Genomic DNA, 24,159 nt, shown 5'->3' with positions numbered 1-24,159 from the left:
TGGCTCCAACCCCTGAACCCTTAAGGTTAAGCGAATATAGAAAATAGATGGAAAACTGAACTTGGAACAAGAACTATATGTCCTCTCTCCCCTCAGGGGTAATATAACTCATTTTAGGAAAAAAACTTTTCAAAGCCTCAATGGAACTAAATGAATTGTTTAAAAAAAAAGTTCATTTTTTGTAAAACTTGGGTCTACAACAGTCACTGATTTGATTTACAGTGCTGTTTTATATTAAAGCCAAAAAAGTGGTGAACACATCGATGTTTATATCCTGAACGAATGGACTTGACGAGTGGTCCCAGTGTTCTCATTTTTTTCCAGTCTCACTGGACACTGAAGAGGAATCTTAGCGATCTTTACTCTTTGACAAGAGTACAGTCGATTATGTGCTGCAACATTTGTGAAATGACTCGTTATGGGACGACAAGAAACCAGCACTTTGTTAAAAGTAACTGAATAAAGTGAAAATGATTTATGACTTTTTAAAAGTGAGGCCAAAACACCTTCAAAGCCAGATTTTTTTGATGGGTGCAGGTTCTGGGCAAACACCTTATGAACTGTCTGTTGAAATGTGGCAGGAATCCTTCTGTATGGATGATGTTGGGTGCAATTCTTTCATTTAAGCTCTCGCCACAACTACATAATATGCACAAATTTTTCCCATAAATGGAACATTTGAATATATTTCAGTCAATCAAGGTGACCGTACTGGATATTTCAAGTCTCTGACAACACTTTCTATCGTTAATGTGCGCCTGTAGCACTTTCACCTGATGTGTCTCAGTGTCTCAGTACTCTTTACCTGTGCCTCCTTTTGACCTTGTTCACCAGGAAACCGCTGCCCCCTTTACGTTTGTGCTGTGGTCAGTGCCATCCAGTGACCGTGAGCGCAAATCTTCATGCACGTTATCGATAATAATGCAAGTTCGGGTCATTACACCCATCAAAAACTTTTTCCATTAGTATTTTTATTTTGTTCAGGACACCTTAGCTGGAGCCCCTGCTCCGGGGAGGAAAAAAAAGAGGAACACCTTTGTAGCTGATATATTAAGTCTGAGCTATGATAAGTGCTTGTGCCTTTGAGCAATGAGAAGTTTTTATACAGCATTTATATACAGCGTCTATACATACAACATTCACACCAACGTGGTTGCAGTGGGCATGCCAGTCCACGTGCACCCTCCAATTTTTCTTGACTTTCAAGAAAAGGAAATAAAAGGCAAGGAAACATGGCAAGAAATACATACACACATTAACAAGAGATTCCAGAAAGCACCAGATTCAAGTTGAAAGGGGAAAAAAATAAAATAAAATAAGAGCATGCATATAAATCTTTGGGAATGGCTTCTGTTTAAAACATATATGGTTTATTCTACATTTTTAGGAGTTATTTTCACCTTGTTTTAATGGCAACAACATACACTACGAGAGGAACAAGGGATGAAATGTGATGAAGGAAAAGTGTAAAAACACTCAGAACTAAATCAACACTGAAGTAAGCACAAGAAATCACAACGTGATAGACGTCACGGTTGCTTTTATCTCTACTTGAATTGAATACAATACAAATAGAAACTCAGTTCTTTCATGGAGTGCAGCGTGGTAATGTTACACTCTAAATGCTATTCCTAGTACACAGGTAATATCTAGTACATTCTAGTATACCAGTTGTTAACGGTATTGTAAAACACAAGTTAACCCCTTGCTGCCTGCTCTACAGGTCAGCTGTCTTATAGTTCAATGACTTAAGGTTGAGAAGTTCCAAACTGGGATTTATAACATTTTCCACTGAGTGAGATTTCAAATCTTTTTGGTTAGGGAACACCTCTTAATTTCAATTTCTGGCACAATAATTTGTTACAGCATGTGAAAACATTTTTGCAACGTTAGTGCTTGCTTAACTGCTTCTATGAATGATGTGCTGTGTGTGTGAGAGCATCACCATAGTATGCTGGTGTTTGCTGTAAGCTGTGTGTGTGTGTGTGTCTGTGTGTACTATGTTGCACCAACCTCGAAGCTAAATAATGTATGATATGTTGTGTTTGAGGTCCATGTCCATCAAAGTTTGAAAATGAGCGAGTGGATTATGGACATCGTCGTTTGTGGGGAGGTGGGTGGGTGGGTGGGGTCAGTGTTGTGGGGCTGCGGTCAAACACGCACGCTTACAAAACTTTCACACACTCATTTACAAACACACTTCTTCGCAGAGGCACGCGGCACGCTCTACTTCTTCCTGTAGTTGCCGAGCTGGATGGCGGAGCGGTCAGAGGCACAGCGGAAGGTGATTGGCTGAACTTCCCAGTAAGGCACAGGGTTGCTGAAGAGGCTGATGCCAGAGTACATGGCCTTCTTGCTGTTGAGGCCAGGAGGACAGAAGTCCCCTGTTCCAACAGCAGCAATCTTGTTGGCATGGAGGTAGACCACCTAGAGGAGGATATTTAAATGATTACAACCTCCGTTCATTTGGTTCATGTCTTTCCAAAATAAAGATGATAAAGAAGATGATAATAATAAGTCACCAAATGAATAATAACAGATCAAACTGTTGAAGTAAAAACGGGAGGGCGGTAAAACTCCAAAATAAGAGCTGATGCTGCTTTAGATTACGGTTTCATATTCAGTAAAAACAAAAGCGTATATAAATATAAACATAGATGAAAACAATCATGCAGCAAAGTATTGTGCTTTGAGCAGAGTAGCCTTCATTATGCAGCTCTGAGGTAGATGAGAAGGATCCTAGAAATAAGAACAAAAGGAGGGAGGTGCCAAAAACTCAGTGGGCCAGACGTTATAATGCTAATTACAGATTCCAAAGCCACTTGCTCCAAAAGCACCAAACTATACAAAACCATGAATTACAACAGCCATAATATACAATGAAACATGCAAAGGACAGACGACAAAGAACAAAAAGAAAAATGTAATTAAAATGTGAAAAAGCTCTTCATTAAGTCCTTCTGGGTATGCAGTTCTTAAAATAAAAACCATAGTGAACACCTGCTTTCAGTAGAGACAATAAAACTTGGGTGCTCACTAAAAAGCAGCACAAAAATGGCTGACAGGAGTGCAGTGCTGCAGTTCATTAGCAGCGAATATATAAGCATCCATCCATTCTGCAGGAAATTACCTCAAATAGGTTTTATGGGGGTTGGATTGATGCAGCAGTCACTCAGGCTCGAGAAGCCCAATAAAATTACAAAATAAAGTGAAGCCGAACTAATTTTAAAGGGCCCTAAATCAAGTTTGTTTACCCCCCGCTGCTAAAATCTGTAACGTTATAGTATGACAGACTACCAACACTTGACTCAATAAACAAACTAAATGAATCCATGTGACTTTTGCTATGGAAGCTTTGGTTGACTTGTCTTCAGGCAGTGTGAACCTAAACAAACCAAATGCAAAAATGCAGCAAAGTAAACTTTTCCAGACTGGTTTGGTTCAAGGAAAAATAAGCTGTGTGTGATCATTCCGGTGGAAAATGAGAAACATAACTACTATAATGCTAAAGCCGTGGTAATTTGCTGGAACTAAATGGTTACAAAAACAGTCTTCCTGTGACTGTGGTGTGTATTCGAACCTCAATTAATAACGTGAGACGTAATCACAATGTTAATCAAACCAGCATGTACCTGGATGTACTTGTGTTCGGAGAGGCCAGGAGGAACGCTGGTCAGACCGTTGTTGTCGAGGTGCAGCTCTCGCAGGTGGGGGACGTTAGCCATTGTGCCGTTTTCCACTGAGCTGATGTCATTGTAGCTCAGACCCAACCTGGAAGGGAAAAACCAGCAAGTGAGACGAGACATGGAAATGTGCTCATGTGTGGAAGAACAAGGAACACAAGAGTACGCTTTGCATGAGTGGAGAAACCAAGACAGTGACGTCAACATTTGTCTCCAGCTGCCAAAATTATCATTAGTCAATTGCAGGAAGGAAAAAAAAATGAGCGGAGGAAATAAGGTTACCAAACAGAATCTACACCTGTCATTGTGGCCATCAGGCAACTTTCACAGTCCTCACAAATGAAAAATAAAAAACTGTCCTTCGCTCGTATCCTGTTCAACACTGTCTACTCACGCTGCATCAAAGCCTTCTTTGTTCGAGACTGGTATGCCATCTTTGGCAGTTATCTTATAAACGCAGTGTACCCGAATTTTATAAGCAAACCAGTTATTTAGATTTTCCAAAAACTACAGTTTAGGTCTTAGGTTTTGTTATGCAGTAAACTGTTTAAAAGGTAATCAGAACTAGTGTTCCAAGCAAAGCTAATACAAACCAGAGAGTGAAAACAGCTTGAAGAGAACATAAAGAGATTCTTTCTCTTACAAATAAAATGCTGAATTCACTGGCACTAAAACACAACATGAGGTTTAACCCTACAATTTTACTTAGTCAGCTGTGACTGGCAGCGTATGGTGGCTAATTTTAGCAAACTTTACACTGATACCTGTGTAAGTGAATGGCACTGCTTTTCTTTGAAAGACCACCTTACACTGTCTCCGATTGTCTCACCCTATAACCCAATCAACTTTAACCTTACTGTTTATCAAAGTGTTGAGCATTGGGAAATGTTAATTCTGAAGGACTTTGAGTTAACAGTTTGAGTCAATCACAAAGCGTTTATTCTGTGTGCGCCTGGGATTTTCACGCGGTTGGTTTGTAAAACAAACAGCCCGTGGCGGTGATACAGCGGAGTGTGAGCTGTAGTTTCATCTGTAAACATGCCGACCTCTTTGACTGTCGCAGCTGTGTCCCCGGGCAGAGACAGAGCGGGACAGGCTGGGTGTCTGCGGGCGTCTGCCACCGGGCTGCCTCTCCTCGGCCAGCCAGATGGTCAGCCTGGCAGGAGTCTGTGGACACCCAGCCTCTCTGCTCTTAGCGGATGCAGAGGAGGAGTGACTCTCAGAGGAGCAGCAGCAGCAGGCTGGGCAGCAGGGACTTATTGGTGTGGAAGTTGGTCTGTTTAATTGGGAACTGGGAAACTACCGCTGTATCAGCACTACCAATGACTGTTTGTTACACAGCCCAACCACAAAGAAAAAAAAACACAGACACAATCAGAGCTACACATCATACGGCCTGTGTGCTTGACTCAAAACTGTTAACATCATGATCATGCCTACACCTAACCAATGCAACCAACAAAGCAACCGGTCAGAGGCGGAGTGGGGTGAGACTCACAAGAAAAGCAGTGGGATCCATCATAACACAGAAGTGAAATTCTTAAATTTGAAATAACACAATCTCCCTCTTACAGTGAAAAGCTGAATTCATTAGTGATAAAACTAAATTCAGTACAGTCTTGTTTTTACCAGTTCAGTCACACATAGTCTGGAGCTCATGGTGGCTAATGTTAGCAAACTTTAGATAAAACTGTTTAACCCAAGTCAATTTGGTGCCACAAAAAAAAAATAAATTTCATAACAAAAGTAAAACAAGAGGTAAACACAGTGTCTCAAGACATACAGTGAGAGGATCGTAGTAAATAAAGGGAAATTCAACTCAATTCAAATCCTCAAGTCAAAAAGAAACAACAAGAATCATAGTTCTTATTACTTGGCCAGGTTCTTCAGGCCCTGCAGGCTGGCAGCTGTCACCTTGGTGATCTTGTTTCCATCCAGGTGGAGCTCAGAGAGAGAGCTGGGCAAACCTGACAACCCACAAGACAAGGATGACCACCAGCAAAGTGATAATTCAAGTAATCTTGTTTCTGACCTTATATCACATTCTGACGTCACTTTTACTTAGAAACAGATGGTTTTAGTAAAATTTGGTTTTTCATCTTTGACTATAGATTTAAATCCATGCATTCAGCCTTTTGGTTAGAAATTATATTTGTAAGAGATGATATTAGAGCTTTACCTTTGGGTATTTCTGTAATGTTAGTGTCAGCAATGCGGATGTAAGAGACCCTTTTCAGGTCAGCAAAAGCACCGTTGTCGATTCCTGCGCTCTTCAGGGGGTTGGACCCAAGCTCTGAAAGAAAAAATGGATGAAAAAACAAATTGAGAGCACAGAAATAAAGAGGAAAAGGAAAGCGAGAACAGCAGTAATTGATCACATCTATGAAGTTAATTCCTCTTCTGGTGTGTTGCGGGAACACAGAGCTGACTCATGAGTAACAAAGTCTTTGGCAGGAGAAAAGCTTGTGTTTGCAATGCAGACTTTCTCCACACCAGATTCCCTGATTTGTCATGGATTAAACCTTTCACATCGTTGCATTTTAAGTGAGTGAATCCACACTTGGAGCCTTAGTTGAGCAATGACAAAATGACACTTTTATTTTTCACTTTGGGAAACAGGAAATTTTACTAGTTTAAGATGAGTTGTGTAAGTGACAGCAAAGTGGAGCCCTTCATTCTTCTGTGAAAAACAAAACATATGTAATGTAATGTAATGCATTAACAGGCTGCCACAGTTCAGATTTGTAAATCTTCATCTCAACAGTGAAAAGCCATGAAGAAAACTTTCTAAACTTTTCCAAACAAAAATCAATCAAATGTTCCGTTCCTATACAAGTACCTGCTTGAATATAAATAAATATCGGGATAGAGTGTTTTTATCCTCTTCAGTATTCCAGTCAGTTCTAAAATAATCCTCAAATTACTTCGACTGCTCTTTGATGAAGATTGAACAAAGGCTTCGCGTTTTGTCTGAGCACTGTGACAGCTCTTCCCGTGGAAAGTGCAAACACAGAAAAGCAGCAAAGACAAGAACTGCGACGCAGTCTGTGATCTCCTTTATCACATGCCACCGTCTAAAACAGACTTCAGGCTTTTATCTTTTTTTCCAGCAGCAGGTTGCATCCTCAGACAAATTTTAATTTCAGTGTCATGGAATATTACATTTAAACACTGGTTTCACTCCGGGTAAATAGCTTTTATCATTCCTGCTGAACTGTAGCCATTTGCAAGATGACAGACATGCCTCTGAAGATGAGACTGGAAATATGTCTCATCTTACGCCATGCCTCCAAATAAATATCTGCGCTTTTAAACAAATCCACAAGTGATTTCCTTTTCATACCCATGACGATGACACTGGACATGCCCTGGAAGGAGGCCTTTTTGATCTTGGTGATCTCGTTCTCGTGGATGCGCAGCTCCTGCAGGCTCTTGGGCATGTTGGCGGGCATGTCCTTCAGCAAGTTCTTAGACAGGTAGAGACGCTGCAGCTTGGTCAGAGGGCTGAGGGCCTTGGCGTGGATGATGGTGATTTTGTTGTTCACCAGGATCAGAGCCTATGAAAGGAAGAATACCAGATACACATTTTTATTCTTGCTGTATGGTGTAGTGGAGCTTTTACCACTACCACCACAGCACTTTGGGGCAGTGAACAGGCTGCAGCAGTTTCTTTATTCACATCCAGTCTGTTCTTGGTTAAATTCCCAACAGTGTTGAAAGTTGTATTGTTATGGAATTTGAACCTTATGTGAAACTTTACACCTTAGTGGCTTTCACTGTTTTTACTTCAACTCAGAAACATCCACTGTTACAAACACTCCATGGGACAGTAAAAATCTGTACTTTCCAGATGAGATTCTACAAAAACAAGACATTTTGAGCTCAGCAGATGTTAGATACTCCAGCCCGTGCTGTCAAGATGGAGGGCCAAGTTCAGGTCCGCTCTGAAGTTGTTTTTAATTTATTTTCAGAGGAATCTCGCCCCTGCTCCTCCACACTCATGTAAGCAGACACAAGTCAATGTGAGGTATGTGGTCCATTCCCTTAAGAGGCCAGTTACATTACAGTGGAAACAGCTCAGACAGAGGTATTTATTGCAAGAGTTTGAGGAGTTTTGAGGCGTGAGGGTGAAAGGCCTGCGGGTGAATAGTTTCCATGCACCTGGTGATTGGGGGCAGTGGTGGTGTGGTGATGGTAAATATGGGAGATAAAGAGCTCTATGGGTCGCTAAATGGAGGATGAAGACAAATCTGGGGTCCATATTTTAGAATTTTAACGATTCAGGAGCCGTCTGATTATTAATAATAATTTATTTTAAAACAAGATGTTTCCTCATGGGGATCATCAAGGGTTCATGTTGAAGAATGGTTCGAATTAGTGCTACGATTAGAACATGGACATAGAACATGTTACATAACTCAAGGAATGATACACACAGGAAGCTCTGCAGATGGAAGTAAAATGTCTCTTACATGAAGCCCTTTGAGGTTTTTGAAGTCATTCTCCTTGATCTCAGTGATCTTGTTGTTCTGCAGGTCCAGCAGGGTGGTGTCATCTGGGATGTCCCCAGGAACCGTCTTCAGACCTGACCAGGAATTTTTATGAGACATTGTTCAATTAGATATAGGGTGATATATTTACATATTTAATATGACGGGAAAGTGAATGCTATTTGAAGTTTTCAGAGAGCTGGCATGGACTGCACACATGCAGACAAGAAAAAACAGAAAATCAAATCTGGATGAGCAGGGAAAAGTAATTGAGATTACAGTAGCGAAATAACAAAGTCTGTTTTGTCGTCATAGCATGCTACATCAAGTTTCAATGACAGGGACTTGGAGCACATCAAATAGTTATTTGGTCCCTTTGGTATGCCACCATAAAACCCATTCTGCTCTGAGGCACATGTGGTGGAAATGGACCTTAAAACAAATTTCCTTTGGAATAAGTAAGCGACTGCATACCTGGACACTGAGCTCACGCTAAATTGTTTTGCTTGGACTTTATCGTGGCACGTCTTGGCTGGAGTGACAAAGAAAATGGCATTTGTAGTGAAAGAGCGGATGAAAGCAGTGACATCTGAGAGTCATGCTTGTCTGCTACAACAACAAATACACTCAGATTGGCTAGTTTATGTTTCACGGGAAGAGGCGCCGGATGATACTGTCTAACCAAGAAGTTTACACTCAGTCCACATGTATGTGTGGACACATTTTGTCCTTAAACCTTGCCATGACTCCTGTTCAACTCACCCAAACATTAATTCCAGCTAGGTTTGCTTTTCTGTCAGCTTTTGCAGCTCAGCATTTGATGACCCAGAACCCGTCACAGCTGATTGTGGTCAGCGCCATCATTACAGCACCACACCGCACCTCTGTACTTGCACACACATTGCTTTGTTTTCATTATTTTCGCAGAGTAAGACTATCTGAGCCTTTGCTGCTTCATTCAGTTTATTTCAATCTCTCTCTTTCAAGAAACCAAACTTCAAACTATCAGAATAAAAAACTAAATACCTGAAATACCCCATTAAAATATTTTTTAATCCATTCTAAACACTTTTACGGTCTGTTAAAGATGTTAGCATGTGTCATTTCAATATGTAAGACTAATTGTTGCAGCTTTTACAGATATAAAATAACACTTGAATTTGTTTAAGAAAAAAAAAGCCGTACAACCAAAATTTCACCCAGATTTCCTCATTCATCCAATTTGTTGCAGTCCCTTCAAGAAGCCACTCAAGCACAAAAATTTGCAGTAAACTTAAAAGGGTTCAGTTTTACTTGTAGAAGTTTTCTTGTGACAAACATGGCTTGAAAAGTGGTGTCTGTAACAGAACATAAGGAGAAAAATGTGTTGGTGTCCTGAACAGAGATTGACCTCACACTCCCTCTGTGTGGGTTGTAATCTGAGCTTCTCTCTTTGTTTTGGCAGTTCGGAAGGGAAAAACACTACTTTGCAAATTCATCTTTAATGTATGACTTTCAGCAGTATTTTTTAACTAACACTGATTTTTCTTACAGTTTTAATGAAATAATTTAAATGAACCTTTAGTTTAGTACAACGGAGGAGAAGTTTTGTACAAAGAAAATGAACTTTCGATCCTTGGAGTGATTAATGAACTGCAGCACTATGGCTTTTCAATCAAATACTTGATAAGGCTGTCATAATAATCAGAGCCATGATGAAAATAATATGAACTGACTAGTACTTACACATGATTTGAGTGTCATGTTTGGGTCAGCTTCTCGCTTTTCAACTGATAGCCACTTGGGCAGGAAATGACCAAGAAAATTCAACTTCAAGTCACAATTAATCACTCAATTCTGAAGCAATGAAGTGATCGGGATGTGAAGCGTGTGATTGCTTTGGATTGAAATGGACTCATGTTCAGCACTTCATGCATTAACGACAGTGTTTATGCAATGTGCTCTCCCTGCATGCCTGGCCCTTTGGCCGGATGAGGCAAGTTGATCTCGTTACACCGGCAAAGGCCTGATCGCCTCATGGGATTGAGTTTGGATTTTTTTTGGAAGGCCATTCGGAAGCGAGGACAGACAAAAATGAAAAGGTGCTTTGGGATGGTGAGCAGACTCTTCTGTCTTGCCTGAGCCCATGCGTGAGTGTGTCTGTGTGTGCATTCAAATGTATACATATAACTTTTAATCCTCTGTGTGCGTAAATGTGTGAGTGTGTGCTTGCGCACAGGCCAGCAGGTCTGGGGAACAGATGGAGGTTCAGGGCCAACAGTGCTGATGCAGGAGTTGAGAATCCAGCCATAGAGCTGCGTCTCCTGGGGGAGAAAGTGCTGTTGCTGACTAGGGCCCCGGCTGGAGGACTGATGTAATGGAACCATCCTTTTCCTGAACATCACTCTCTCCAACTGTCTGTGGCTCTGGCTGCCTGTCTGTGGCTCTGACTATTGAGCCACCTGCCCATCTGTTGTCCCTGTGGGTCTGCATGCTGTGCTTGTACTTTACACTTCCTGTGACCGTTGTTTTGAATCTATAAATGTCTTTATTCCACTATCTCAGCCCTGGATCTTTGGAGCTTAATAAACTAAAGTGGTTATGAGCTTCATCCTTCATCTGACTTAATGAAGCTTGCGCTTCACAGTTCCCAAACAAAAGAACAACCTAAAAACTATCAAACCCATCTGCGGAGTACTGTTGTGTAATATACAAAAATAAATGAGGTCAGGGACTTTTCTATGACAAAGTCTGAGTCAAGCTCATGTATACATCACATTAGACAAACAGAGTGGATGAGATCCACACAGCAAAGATGACAATTGAGTAAATTGTTGTGACTGTGCTGAATTAAAAAGCTGGCAAAGTAATTGTGCTCTTTCAAGCTTGGTGAGTAAGCTTTACATTGGGAAACAAGTTTTGAAACATTTGAATCTGTTAAAAGTGGGATGTCTTTGGGACTTTTGTCTGTGCGGGGGCAAACCTTTAATCTCCACCAGTGTTTAAAAAACAGTTTACCCAGAAACGGCAAATAATGTAGTTGTTACAGGAAGTGCAATGAGGCTCACAGCATCTGTGAGCATTTAAGATCAGCATTGGTGTCATGTTCTTTAGAGAACTTACAATAATGCATAACATACTGAACCCCTGGGATGACCCCTTGGGTGGATGTTGGAGGAGGCCAAGCTTGAAAAGTCAGTGACCTTTTCTGCTCTTAAAAACACAGTAATGTCACTCAACAGAGTAACAATACAGTAAAATTACTGCAGACGCCCATCTGACTTCAGTATCTGATCCATCAAAATGAGTTCATTTGGTTGGAATTCAGGCCAGGATGGAAAGAAGAAAATGGACGTGTTACTGTTACACATTGTGTGAGCCTTAAAAATAAAGTCACACTGAGACATTTTAGGGAATATGGTCGAGTAGCATCAGTAGAAAGTTGCATCTCTCAAAACTAAAAGCACATTAATGTGTTACATTTGAGAAAACAGCAGGTTTTTCAGGCTTTTTGGACTGATGGTTGGTTACTTTGGGCTCACTTTGGGCTATGGGAAATTATGATGGGCACTTTTCACAACTTTCTAACATTTTACAGTCAAATAACGAATCAAGTTCCAGCACTAATATATCGATAAGATTTTCTCATTAGCTCTGGGGCTTGATGTATTACAGAGGATACTGTCACCTGTTGTGTGTTTGCCTTTGTTTCTAGTAATTACATCTCAGCCTCAGAATCGGCGTGGATATTGATTCATTAATGCTACAATGCTGCAAATTAAACAGTTAATTTAATGAGAGTGTGTGGGATTATACACAACATAAACAACCAGAGGGTTTACCGAGGTCAGAGCACTGGATCACGCGCAGATGGCACTGGCATCTGAAGGGGCACTTGGGTCCTGTAGGCATGACAGGGAAGTCTATAGTTTTGGTCTGATCCAGATCTCCTGATCCTGGCTCATCTTCCATCATGAAGTCGAGGAAGCCGGACTGGCGGAAGGGCAGAGCCCAGCAGGCAGTGACCAGGAGCAGAGAGAGACAGACTGACCTCATGGTGCTGCTAGCAGGGAGCCTGGGGAATGAGAGGACACAGTTCAAAGGTTTGGGTGGATACACTTTCAAAACAGTCTGTCTATGATTAGTTTGCCATACTATGTTTAACTGTTTTTGATCCACTGTTGAACTCAGAGGGAAACTAAGCAAAGAGAAGGGAGAAAATGGATGGTCAGTGCGGCAGGCTGTCAAAGGCAGAGGGGACGACACAGTGTGGGAAAGACAGATGCTGAGACATTGACTGAAGTCCTGGGGGGCAAAGGGCAAAGGTGAAAGGTGCAAGGCCAGAGGGTTAAACACTTGGGTGTAACAATTAAATGTGGTTGCTCAAATATTTGACTCATCAGTTTTGGGCAAAGGGTGAAAGGTGATGGAGCAGAGGTTTATGCAAACCCAGATGAGAAAAAATACACCACGGTTGTCCCTTTTGACAAAGCAGACTAGTTATAGCTTGGGTTACTGACTTTGATTTTCATTATTCAAAAGGAAGTCAGGCTCTAAATGTGTTAAAATGTGTTGTGTCAGTTTGGTTATTATCACTTGGAGTGGCAGAGGCCACTCGGTCATTTTCAACCGATTATCTGATAACTTTTAGTTATTTCAACATTTATGGGTTTTTAGTCGGTTTCGAAGTCAGTGTTTCAACAGTTTAACTGGTACTTTTAGCTCAGTGTTCTTGTATATTTTTCCTAAAGATGTTTTAGGCAAGTTTTCCATCACACTGATGTATGTTCAAATGTTATTTTGTTTTTCTGGTTTGGTTTTAATGAGTTTTTCAGTGCTATACAGATGTTACAGGTAACTACACAGATACACTTTATAATGAAATTGTACTGTTTTCAAATGAGTTGATCTGCTCTGCAAACAACTCAAGTAGAACTTTTGGGGAATCACTTTACTCTTCTTTGTACAGCTTTTGAAACAGAGACAGATCGACAGTTGCAAGAGCATAGTAATACACAAGGAATGCATTATGGGAATTTTCATGGCAGTCAGAGTATACCATTGTATTACAGTTATAAATTGTCAGCCATTACAGTATGCACCTACTGTAGCCTACTAGCAGAGTCACTGGGAGAATCCCGCTTCCTTATGAAGTCGTCTGTTTCTAAACTCAGCTGCAACCCCATTGACACATACAAGCTCTCACTCTCAAACAGTGTGGAGATCCACAAAACTCCCTGACCTTTAACACAGCAACAGACTCACCACACAAATGCATGCAGAGTCTCAAAGACCCAGCAATCTGCTTGTCAAGCGTATAGCCAAAAGTTGCTCCTTCCCTCTCGGTGCCACAATAATTGAAGGGCGGATTTGAGCCACAGCAGCTAGCAAATGATTTGGGTGCAGCCGTTCTGTAGTAGACCTTGACCTGAACATCATGGCCAGGATGATGAAACTGACCCAAAAACCATCAGTTGGTCAGAGCTGAAAGTGTTTATATGGTTTGTGCAGGTATATGGTGCTTTAAATTCTACATCTGTGTGTAAAAGTAATAAATGCACAGGTTTGACTCTTTCAGAGGTTTACAGCAGTGTGCAATCTTTGACAATTAGAGAGAAACCAAGAGAAAATGTGCTGGTGTAGTGTAAATCCAGGTTACGTCAGGTCACAGGGATCACTGCTCAGAAGGACTCTCAACACAAGCAGTAATTATAGTCCCTGTCCACAAAACAGCCACCACTTTGACACACTGTACAGCTCCAGTCCAGTGGTTACAGTGCTTGCATACAGTATGACCAGGCTTAAAATCACTTCCATTCAGAAGGGAATTGTGTTGGATGGGATAGCTCTGGCTCTTAATGTTTCTTTGTTACTCTTGTTCAGTTGCTATGAAGAGAAAAAAACCTGAAAAACACTCAAAATGGTGATTTCATAAGTCGGCACTTTGAGCCAACGATGCTTGATGTCAAGATGTTTTCCACGCAAACTGCTTTGTCTCACTTGGAAACATGGAAAAGGCCTACGTATTGCAGAGGGAGGTGCTGAAACAAAGAACTCCGGTCTGAACATACAGTAGATCCAGAGGACACGTTGTTCCAGTCTTCAACAGACTGAGTAATCTTGGCTGCGTCAGACCCTCTTATCTAAGTGCAGCTGAAAGCTCAATCCAGCGAAAACCTTGTCTGCAGACTTGGCTGAAGCATTCTGCCGTCGTCTTGGATTTTGGGTATAAAGGACTCCTGGGTCAAGTAGTGCTTGTAGATGCCGTTGATGGTTAGTTTTACCTGGTGGTTTTGATGCCAGATGGGTTGGGCTTGTCTCATAGTATGATATATTAATTTCAACTCCTGGAGTTTTCATAGATGTGCTGGTGAACTTGTCACATCTGGCAGTTCTTGCATGCTGAAACATTCAGAATTATCTACAAAGCCAGCGTACCAGCTTTAAAGGAACAGCATGCACACAAAATAAAGAAAGTCTCACTGCTGCTCACTGAACCTCATCTCCGTGCTTTGACCCATGGCCACAAGCGCATAAACAGATATACATGCACATATGCATTGGTGCAAGATTTCAGACTGCCCTGCATGTGTCCTACCATAAAACCATCAACCTTTGCCCATAAGTATTTCATCAGCTTTTAATGTGAGCCAAAACAGGCAAAAAAGAAGAGAACAAGAGTGATCCCAAACTAAGCTCTATGAGCATTTAATGGCTTCAGCATTACCGTAGAGACATGAATTACTGCTACTTTGTGAGTCATAATCAGGTTCAGGAGCTGCTGATGACGAGACTAAAACAAGATTTTGAAATAAAACCAGGAAAAAGGAACATAAGAGATTTTTAGGGATCATTGTCTGGGACGTCAACTAATAATTTCTCCCCACAGCTGCAGCGTAAACTACTATGAGTAGTACTGATATTATTAAATTAGGGGATTTTGGATTTGGAGATGAAGGGCTTTCATTGTGGAGATTTATTGCCATGTGTCAGCACTAGAGTGGTGAGTAATGGCCAATCAAGATCTGCCTGAGAATGTCACCCTGAAATCAAAATAAGGAACTGGAGATCAAATGATTTTTTTGATGAAGTTGAAAGTCAAGAATTTTCCCAGTGTTCTTGGCTGGGATGAACCTCTGAAGATGATGCATGAAACAACCTGCTGAGCCCCAGGTGTTGTTTCTTTCATTACGGCTCAGATGTGTCCACAGACCCTGCAGGATGGCCTGCTCTAAGAACACTCCCCCACCTACGTACAGACGCATGAACTGAAGAATCTAGTGAATAAACACACACACACACACACACACACACACACACACACGACACAGACTACTGTGTGCGCTGATCCCAGAGGGCTCTCAACAGAGCATGTTGGAACATGTCTTCAGCATGCTAACTCCAGATCATCAGTATCAGCATTTTGAATCCCCTCAAAGGAGATGCAATTTAATATTATAGGATGAATACCCCCCATCATTTTCACTTCCCTGATGGATACAGTTGGATACATGCAGCGCACAGATATGATATTTGAACATTTTTTTGTTTGTTTGTTCAGAGGGACCAATAAAGGCTCCAAGTTCAAAGAATTAGAATAATTCTGTCAATTATTTGGGCTTTACGGGGTTAATATTAAGTACTGGTGATACCAACTGTCAACTCAAAATTTGGTATTCTTTTCATTAAACACTTTTGAGTCCAAAGTTATTTTCATAATGTATCAGTGCAGCACGGCTTCATTCGAGGAACATGGCGAGTATCACGTTGTGGCACGGGTCTTTGCCAGCTTACAAGATGAAAATGGGACAGGCTTTATTCACAAGAAGTGAACTGTGCAAATGTGGTAGACAATCTTGTTTCCTGCAATAAAGACTGTCACCCCCCCAAAAAACCTTCAAACAAATCCAAAATGTCAACCAAAACAGGCAATCCTGAGGTATAATGAAGGAGGACTCCACCTTGGAGACACATTCACCTCACAGTGTCACGCTAGAAGAAGAGGATACATCTGATTTTAATGTTTGACCCAATTCGGACAAAGCAATACTGAGCTCTATGGTGACTTTTTTGCAAAACTTTTGGATGAGGAAGTTCATGTACTGGTGAAGAAACTTCATGGAACTTCTTGTTTTATTCTGTGAGTCATTTCTCCCTGAACTTCAATCATTCCAAGCCTTCCAAAGAGCTTTGAAAGAGCTTTGGATGGTCGACAGGTGGCTGTTGAAGTACTGCCCATTGAACTGTGGCAGCTATAGAAAAATGCATCAAAAAGTAAAAAGCACAGGCAGCTGAGAGAAATTTTAATCTGCATCTTCAAAAGATTTACAATCTACCGCATTTAGATTTACAATCTACCTCATCTCAGAAAAGGACATGTTGTAAATGGTGCATTAACCACCTCTGGTTTCTTCTCTCATGTGTCTAAAACCTGTGATTCATCATCCCGTCTCTGACCACGAAAAAAGGGGTGCATTGTGACATTGTGCATTGTGACATTTCCTGTGTCAGCGGCATCCTTGTCAGTTCTCTCGTGTCCCTCTTTTGTCTCTTCTGTCTTTTCCCTCCCTCCACTCTCCCCCAAGTCTGGCCCCAGCATTACTAATGATTCCCAGACAGGAAGCAGAGCTTGCATGAGAGAGAAAAGTAATTTTCCCTCCTTTGCTTTGTCACTGCCTTTTATTGAAACTTTCAAGCGTAGAAAGTCAATGAGATGCCCTTAGAACAATTACATTACCAACCAAATTCAGCAAACCTTTCACTCAAACTTCTGTGGTATGAAAGGAAAAGACTTGAATATTAAGCACCACGGTGTCTTGATTTTAATGAATTAAATCATGAGGCCATGAAGAGAATAATATGAAGCAGACGCCAACCACCGTCCCTCCATCAAACCTTGTCTGCTACCTGCCCCCTCCCTTTTTAACTCTCCACAGGCCTGCGTCTGCTTCTGCAGAGCGCCTGTCAGCAATGAATCATGGGAAGGTATTTACAAGGCCACAGGACGTTTAAAACACGTGTGGCCCTTTTTAACCCATCAGCAAATGAATGTGAGCTCTCCTCCCACATCCTTACACAAATGCATATGCTCAGACACATGACTATGATTAATAAAAATGCTAAAAAGTGAAAGATGAGTGAGCTAGCTGTCAGTGCTAGCAGTCAACAAATTTCTGATATATCGGGGGATTTTGTGAGTGGGAACATGTGTATCTGAAAATATGCAAAGACACGGCCAACAAACAATTTTAGAGCCAAAATGTTCTTGTATTAGGAGCTAAGCCAAATTGTTTGTCATGAGAATAGTCATCTATGCTTCTGTGTATGTCTGCATGCGAGGTTTTTGTTTTCAAGAATGCCCAAGAGACTCTTCTCACCATGACCATCAGTAGAATTTCTTTATGTAGACAAAAGAAATAAGTGTCAGAGCCTTGAGGATTATTGAGAGATCATTTTAGGGTCTTTGAAGCATGCCTGTTGTCTAAAGCCATAGCATGAGAAAGCCAGCGAGTGGTTAAACCACATTTCAGCTGTTCCATGAGAAGAGTTGTCGGTCTGCCATCAACCTCAGTCCCATTATCAACAGTCTGCGCTGCTCAGACGTGGACGAACTGCCCAACCTTCTCTCCCTTTCTTCTCTTTCCATCTCCTCCTCCCTGTTTGTGCTCGTTCCTTTTCTCCCATAGCTTATGGTATTTTCTTTCTCTGTCTGACTTGAATTGAACTGATGCTTAAAACTTTGTTGAAAGACTGGCATATGGAACTTTGTGGTATTCCAGTGAACAAGTGGATGGTGGGGCGGGTTTATGGCTGATGTCCATTCAATTCCATTGTTCTTTTGCTCTTTTTGACCTGGAGAGCTGAAGTCCAGATGGAAAAACTGCAGCCCCTCATTACAAATCTGGGCCTTGTCTCCTCCAAACCTTCCGTTCACTCATTCCTGGTTCAGATGTCGAACATCTGCTCAGCTCAAAAGTATGAACTGGTGAAGTACTTTTCCTCTGAGTGTATTTTAGTATAGAGTTTATGCCACGTTTAATCTCTGTTCTAATCTAAATCTCTTTTTTCATTGTGTTGTGTTTGTCTCTGTGTTTTCTCCCTTGTTCAGTTTCACTGATTCTTTCAGTGCAGCTGAACCTTATTAGGTTTTTTTCCCTGCTGGCAAAAAGGATGTAATGAGTTAGCTAAGAGTTGCGTGGTGGCTTGCCGGGAAGCCTTCAGACCTCTCTTTGATAGAGGAAGCTGTACCATTACGGGATTAATGGCACTGTGCGTTGCCAGGTACAGCTTTTTTTTCATCTCTTCTAAGCCTCTCTCTTTAAGTTGCCCCTAGCAATTTGGGTTCTGTTCTGCTCCTGTGAAAACACAGAAGCAAATGCCACGATGAGCAGACAGGGTTCATTTTGAGAGGAACCAGAGCCACAGAGCAGACAGATAAGAGATTTGGGTTAAAAGAGTCTGGCTGCAATCTCAAATGGACTGCTGAAATGGAAAAAGTGAGAAGAAGCAGAAGCAACTTTTCCAAATCAAAGTCTTGACAGGCAATAAAAGGGTGAATCAACATGAAAATATCCTCATTGTTGTTTCAGCTTTTTCCCCCCACATTTGCTTGTAGATTGCCCAAATGCCACAGGGAAAGAAATTAAAAAAAAAAAATTAAAAAAAAGGGAGAGAAGAAAAATGGGAGAAAGCTAAACAAAGAGAGAAAGGGAACAAATTAATGTAACAAATCCTTTCCACTGGCGTTAGCAAATGAGGTCAATAACAAGCAAACAACTCATTTAGAAAGTAAAAGTTTTCTACCCTGGACTCTCTCAACTCCCTGATTCACTTTTCCTTGTACAAAACTGACAAACTCACAAAGTATCTTGAGGAATGCACTTCCATATGGGTTACATCCAAACAACCAACAAACATGTGTCCAGACATTTGGTCTAATGCCATAGAAAACAACATGCAAGCTGAAATTATAAACTGAAAAAGTTCTGAAAACATCACATGGCACTCAGTGCTGGATACTTTGGTGATTAACAAAGGGCCAGATGAATAACTTTTTTGGCAGAGGAATGAGGTACCAGCATCAACTGCACCACCACACCCCCTTCGCCCTGAGCTGTATGCAGATTGGACTGGGAATGATTAAGGTCTCTCATCACAAAGCCAAGAGAGCTGTGGGAACAAGATCTGGCAGCATATCCAGGATACACGTAACACACATGAATTTATGAAGAAGTGAATAAAACATACTCAAATCCAGTTTAACACATAGAGACACACATGCTCAAATGCAACTGCAAAAAAAATAAAAAAATAAATAAAAACGAGAAAAACACAAGCAGTGATTTTATAAAATATCATCAGCAAATAATGTGACTTTTGAGTCATGAATGACAGAGTTTGTCATGTGCACATGTAGTCAAAAAGTCACAAACTAACAAAAAACAAACCATTCTCTCAAGACTACTTTCTATCCTGTTTAAAAAACGTCTGAAACCAAAACTTATTCCTAACCTCACCCACTATCACCCATACTTTTCTCCCCTCTCAGAGCTGAAGTATTAACCTACCTGTTCTCAGTAGAAGCAAGGCAAAGAGAGATGAGCTTGACTCCCAAAAATCCAGTCGAGTGGGGGGGATGAGACTGTGAAGTGGCTGCGAGGGCCTATGGGGTAATTGGACTCGGAGCGCGTGTAGCCAAGATCAAGCAGGTGTGCTCTGTCACAACAAGGGGAGGAGAGAGAGAGGGGAAGAGAGACAAAGGAGAGAGAGAGTGGGGAGAGAGATAGAAGGAGGGAGGGGTCCGATCGCAGAGCTCCTCTCAGGACCGAAAACAATTGGTGGAGAACTTGCCCCGCTCCTGCTGCATGCTCCAAAAACAGCTGGAAGTGGAGAAGGGAGACAGGAAAAAAATGGAAAGAGAACGAGAGAGAGAGGGAGAGAGAGAGAGAGGGAGAGAGAAGAAAAATGGGAGACAGAAAGAGGGAGCAAAGAGAGAAAAGAAGAAGGAAGGAAGGAGACGGAGAGAAAGAGGCAGAGAGTCTAAGGCAATGAGCAGTGAATCAGTTGGCAGCCACCCTCACTGTGACATCTGGTAATGATAGGTCCGCTGTGGAGTTTAGCAGAGAAGGCTGCACACAATCTCTTTTTCTCCCTCTTTCACACTCTCTGTCATTTATCCTCATTCAGCCTCCATACTGATTACTCCTAGGAAGAAAAGAAAACACACACACAAACACACACGCACACACATTTTTGTCTAACCTATTCAGATCGGCACCTCCCCCCAGTAAACCTCCTTCTCTCTTTTAACCCCATTCCCCAAATCTTGATTAGGTTTGTTTGGGTTGCCTTAATGGACTGTTGGGTCTATTGGACTTTATTGGCTCAAAACAGAGGAGGAGGCATTTTGGAGAACTATGCAGGAGGTGGAAGGAGCCTGTTCTTTGTCCTTGTGGTCTTTTTTTTTTCATCCCTGTCACTAGAACAGAACTTTGAAATTGGACGATTCTGCCAAGCACCAGAACAGGCTCAATGAACAGGCTAATACTGACATTTCAAGAATTCCTGCTTTCTGCAATATCTTGGCTACACATGGCAGCAACTGTATAATAAGATTGTGGTTGCAGTCAAGAGACAAAAGTAAGAGTCTGCAGCCACACCAATGTGCTCACAGTGGCAGTGCTAACTTGTGTTGAGCAGGTATGTTTGCCATGTTCCCCCTGTTAGTGTAGCAGGTTTATAAGTATGAAACACAAGTACAGCTGACGTTGAGTTGAATGTGTTTAATTTTCAGATATTATGTCATAAACTATCATCAAAGTCTTTAGGGGTTCATCCTTTTGGATCATTTACTGTCTGTGCCAAGTCATCCAGGGGATACTGAGGCATTTCACTGGGTAATTGAAAACTTTGAGCTACTGGTTGCATTGGATGCATTTATAGGGCTGCAGAATCAACTATTTATGGATGTAAAGCATCTTGATACTTTTTAAAAAAGATTTACTGCATTTTAATTTCACAATCTCAAGCTGAGAAAAGTTTCTTTAAATATAGACCTTCACTTTCTGGGAAGTTTACAGGGTCTGCTTTTTTGTAACCCCAAATGAATCAGACCTCATCTTCTCATCATGACAGGAAGGCGTTGGAGTGGTTAAGTGTTCACAGAAACTGTGTCATGCTGTTGCAGGAAGGATACAAGTTAAATTAGCCAATGTCTCCATTCACAGCCATGTGTTCAGTTGGCAGGGAAGTCTTGGCCTCTGCGTATGGCCTTGTTGTAATTTGGGTCATGATAAAGCCTATTTAGTCATTTCTATTCTTGTAAAGTTCCAGACTTACTTCTACTTTGACACTTCTAATGAAGTCTGAACTTTCCATAAAGTCACTACACAGATTAGCGTCAAAAACTGAACTTACCAAAGGTGCATTCCCAAGTTGCAAAGACTCATGTGAGTGAGGTCTTTCTCAATCAGATTTTGAACCAAAATGATCTTTTTAACATCTTTTTGACCAGAGCCTGGACTCAAACTGTGGTGAACTGGCCATCCATCCCAACTACCTCCTTGTGTCTGTTGTGGCACACAATTCAGTGTTTGATTCAGTCAAATAAATGTCATGTCTGAACATCATTCAGATTCCCTAAATGTATTTGTTATTGTTAAATTAACTGTATATAAATGTCATTTCTAAGACACGGGGTGGACAGTAAAGGCATATGTATCAAACCCGTCTGAACACCTGCACTGACTGAAACTGTTGCATCCTTTCAGACTGTTTAGTTCAGTCAAACTCGTACTTCAGTGGTTCTCTTCCTGTGCCTTTATTGATTCTTGATTTTGATCACTGCTCTGATGAAAAGGACAATCACTACATGACTTTTAGCATGGAAAAGACACAGCCTACTTCCCTCAGCTCTTCCCTCTGCTCTCTTTCTCTAGTTCCTCTTTGTCTTTTGCCCTTTCTTCAAGACTAAAAAGGATCAGATAGCAGAAGAGCAGGTTTCATCCTGCCAGGCTTTTCCTTTTTCAACTTCACTGTCTTTTCCCGGCAGAAGGCAAAGGGCAGACCACCCACATGGTGGCCCCCAAGTGTGTTGAAATGGTCCATCATGGTGTCAAAATCACTCTTCTTTGGGACGGATAAACACTATGCTTTTTCAGGATTTTGTACAAAACAAACAAACAAAAAAGACTTTAGATGTTTGTCGCCTGGGTTCAAGTAATCCTTAACAGACTTAGAGAAGCTCAAATTGAGTCCACAGATGGAAGGATGGAGAGCGAAAGACTAGCATGGAAAGAGGTCAGAGGCCAGGAGGATTACAGCCTGATGTGAAGTATTGGATAAAGCCAGGTGTGCAGCTCAAACCGTGACATCATACCTGGCGCATTTTACAATAATGGGATTGAGAGAAGAGGAAAATCAGCCTGCATCCTTCAATATTCAGTAGATGATGGAAAGCAGACCCTTTGTAATGGAGTGAGGAGACGTTTTTGCCGTGACACGTGGCTGTTGTGGAGATGTAGACATGATGTGGAGATCCAACCTGTGACCTTCGGGTTACCTGGTGGCCGCTGAAGAAAAGTTTTTGGTGGATGCATTGAATCTAAGGGCTCAAAATAAAGTCTGATCTTGCACAAGCAGACAAGCAAAACCCTTTATGGGTAATCAAGAGAGTGTCATATTACAAAGGATTTGATCACAGCTACCCTGTCACCTTTGTTCTCTCGTGTTCCTTCCTCTAGTGCTCCTTCCAATATGCAACTTTAGGAACAAAAGAAAAAGAGAGAGACATGAATTTCACAAGGACACTAAAGGGTATGACGGGATCAAGAGGCACAAACAAGCTTAGGCGTGTCAAAAGAAGAGAGTAGAATCAAAGCGTTGGAGTTAGAAGGAAATGACTTTATTAAAAGTGGGATTCCATGTAGCCCAAAGTGTCTACAAGAGAAAATGAAAAGATGGAGGGAGATGAGCAGGAGTTTGCAGGTATTATTACCCATGCTCAGAAGAAGAGAGCTTTCAGAGGGAGGTCAAAGGGGCCATACCAAGTTGGAACCTCGGCGTCTCTTCATTTTGCTCTAAATGACAGGATTTGCCGAAAGCAAAAGGGCATAGCAGTCATTTACACGTGGACAAATGTGATACTCTAGGCAGGAAAAGGCCCTTCATCTTTGAGCTTGACTTATGGGAGCCACAGGTCTGATGTTGCGCTTCATATCAGGTGGATACTGTTAAGCAAATGTCCTGAGAACTTATAAGCAGGATTTGAGATTTATTTTACACTTTCCTTCCACTGCAGACTTATAGTAACTGCTGGGTAGTTCCTGTGTGAGAAAATGATATATAGATACACATGTGGACTTCTGTAGGTTTGTTTGCCTGTGCTGACATGCTTGGGTGAGAAGATTAACCTGCACCTCATAGCCCCATTACTCAACATGCAAACACACACTCATACACAATTTTCTGAAAAGATCTTAAGGCCATATATATATGTTCTGTTTCACCTCTATATTTATACACTGTATCTCTGTTATTTGGCCCTCTGCCCACGATACAACTTTGTTCCTGTCCTTTTTTTCTTCTCGTAAATCTCACTTTCCAAGTCAAAACACCACTTACTACCACTCTTACACAAACTCTATCTGTACTAGTGCAGTACAAATGATTTGACAGGAACATAACCATTTAAGGGTCATTAAGGACAGTCATTGATGCCATAAAGTGAAATGATGTACAAAAATGTTAATGACAAAGTATGTACAATGATGTAAAAGAAAACGTTATTACAGGATATATCGGGATATATGTCTGGACAGGTTTGATTGACAGAAAAGAAACAAAGGGTGTGGTTCAGATAAAAGATGTAGCCTTGGGTGATGTCTACATGAACAACTTGTTTAAACATTTTGCCTTTTCTTAGTACTGCATTTTTATGCATGTATCAGATTGAATGGCATAAAGTAATGAAAAAAGCTGCTTCCTTTTCCATGAAATACTTTCAGATT

General features: G+C 41.3%; 1 protein-coding gene across 1 annotated transcript; it reads right to left on the bottom strand.

The window, feature by feature from the left end:
* Positions 1-951: 951 nt before the first annotated feature.
* Positions 952-20,051, bottom strand: dcn (decorin). The gene is made up of 8 exons (XM_046379213.1): positions 19,720-20,051; positions 11,995-12,227; positions 8,156-8,268; positions 7,027-7,240; positions 5,863-5,976; positions 5,557-5,650; positions 3,633-3,771; positions 952-2,427 (listed from the first exon to the last, which is right to left on the bottom strand). The coding sequence occupies exons 2-8, from the start codon at positions 12,206-12,208 to the stop codon at positions 2,227-2,229; spliced, it is 1,089 nt and encodes a 362-aa protein (XP_046235169.1). The 5' UTR covers positions 12,209-12,227; positions 19,720-20,051; the 3' UTR covers positions 952-2,226.
* Positions 20,052-24,159: the final 4,108 nt, after the last annotated feature.

This window comes from Scatophagus argus, chromosome 22, assembly GCF_020382885.2.
Source record: "Scatophagus argus isolate fScaArg1 chromosome 22, fScaArg1.pri, whole genome shotgun sequence".
NCBI classification, from domain to species: domain Eukaryota; kingdom Metazoa; phylum Chordata; class Actinopteri; family Scatophagidae; genus Scatophagus; species Scatophagus argus.
Note: the sequence above shows the minus strand (reverse complement) of the source record. Positions and strands in the feature narration are given on the sequence as shown.

Coding starts and splice junctions, on each gene's coding strand:
- dcn (XM_046379213.1), bottom strand. CDS start 12,208: ATGAGGTCAGTCTGTCTCTCTCTGCTCCTGGTCACTGCCTGCTGGGCT. Junction 3,772..5,556: donor GGCCTGAAGAACCTGGCCAA/GTAATAAGAACT, acceptor TTTCCCTTCCAG/GTTGGGTCTGAGCTACAATG. Junction 2,428..3,632: donor CCGAACACAAGTACATCCAG/GTACATGCTGGT, acceptor ATCCTCCTCTAG/GTGGTCTACCTCCATGCCAA.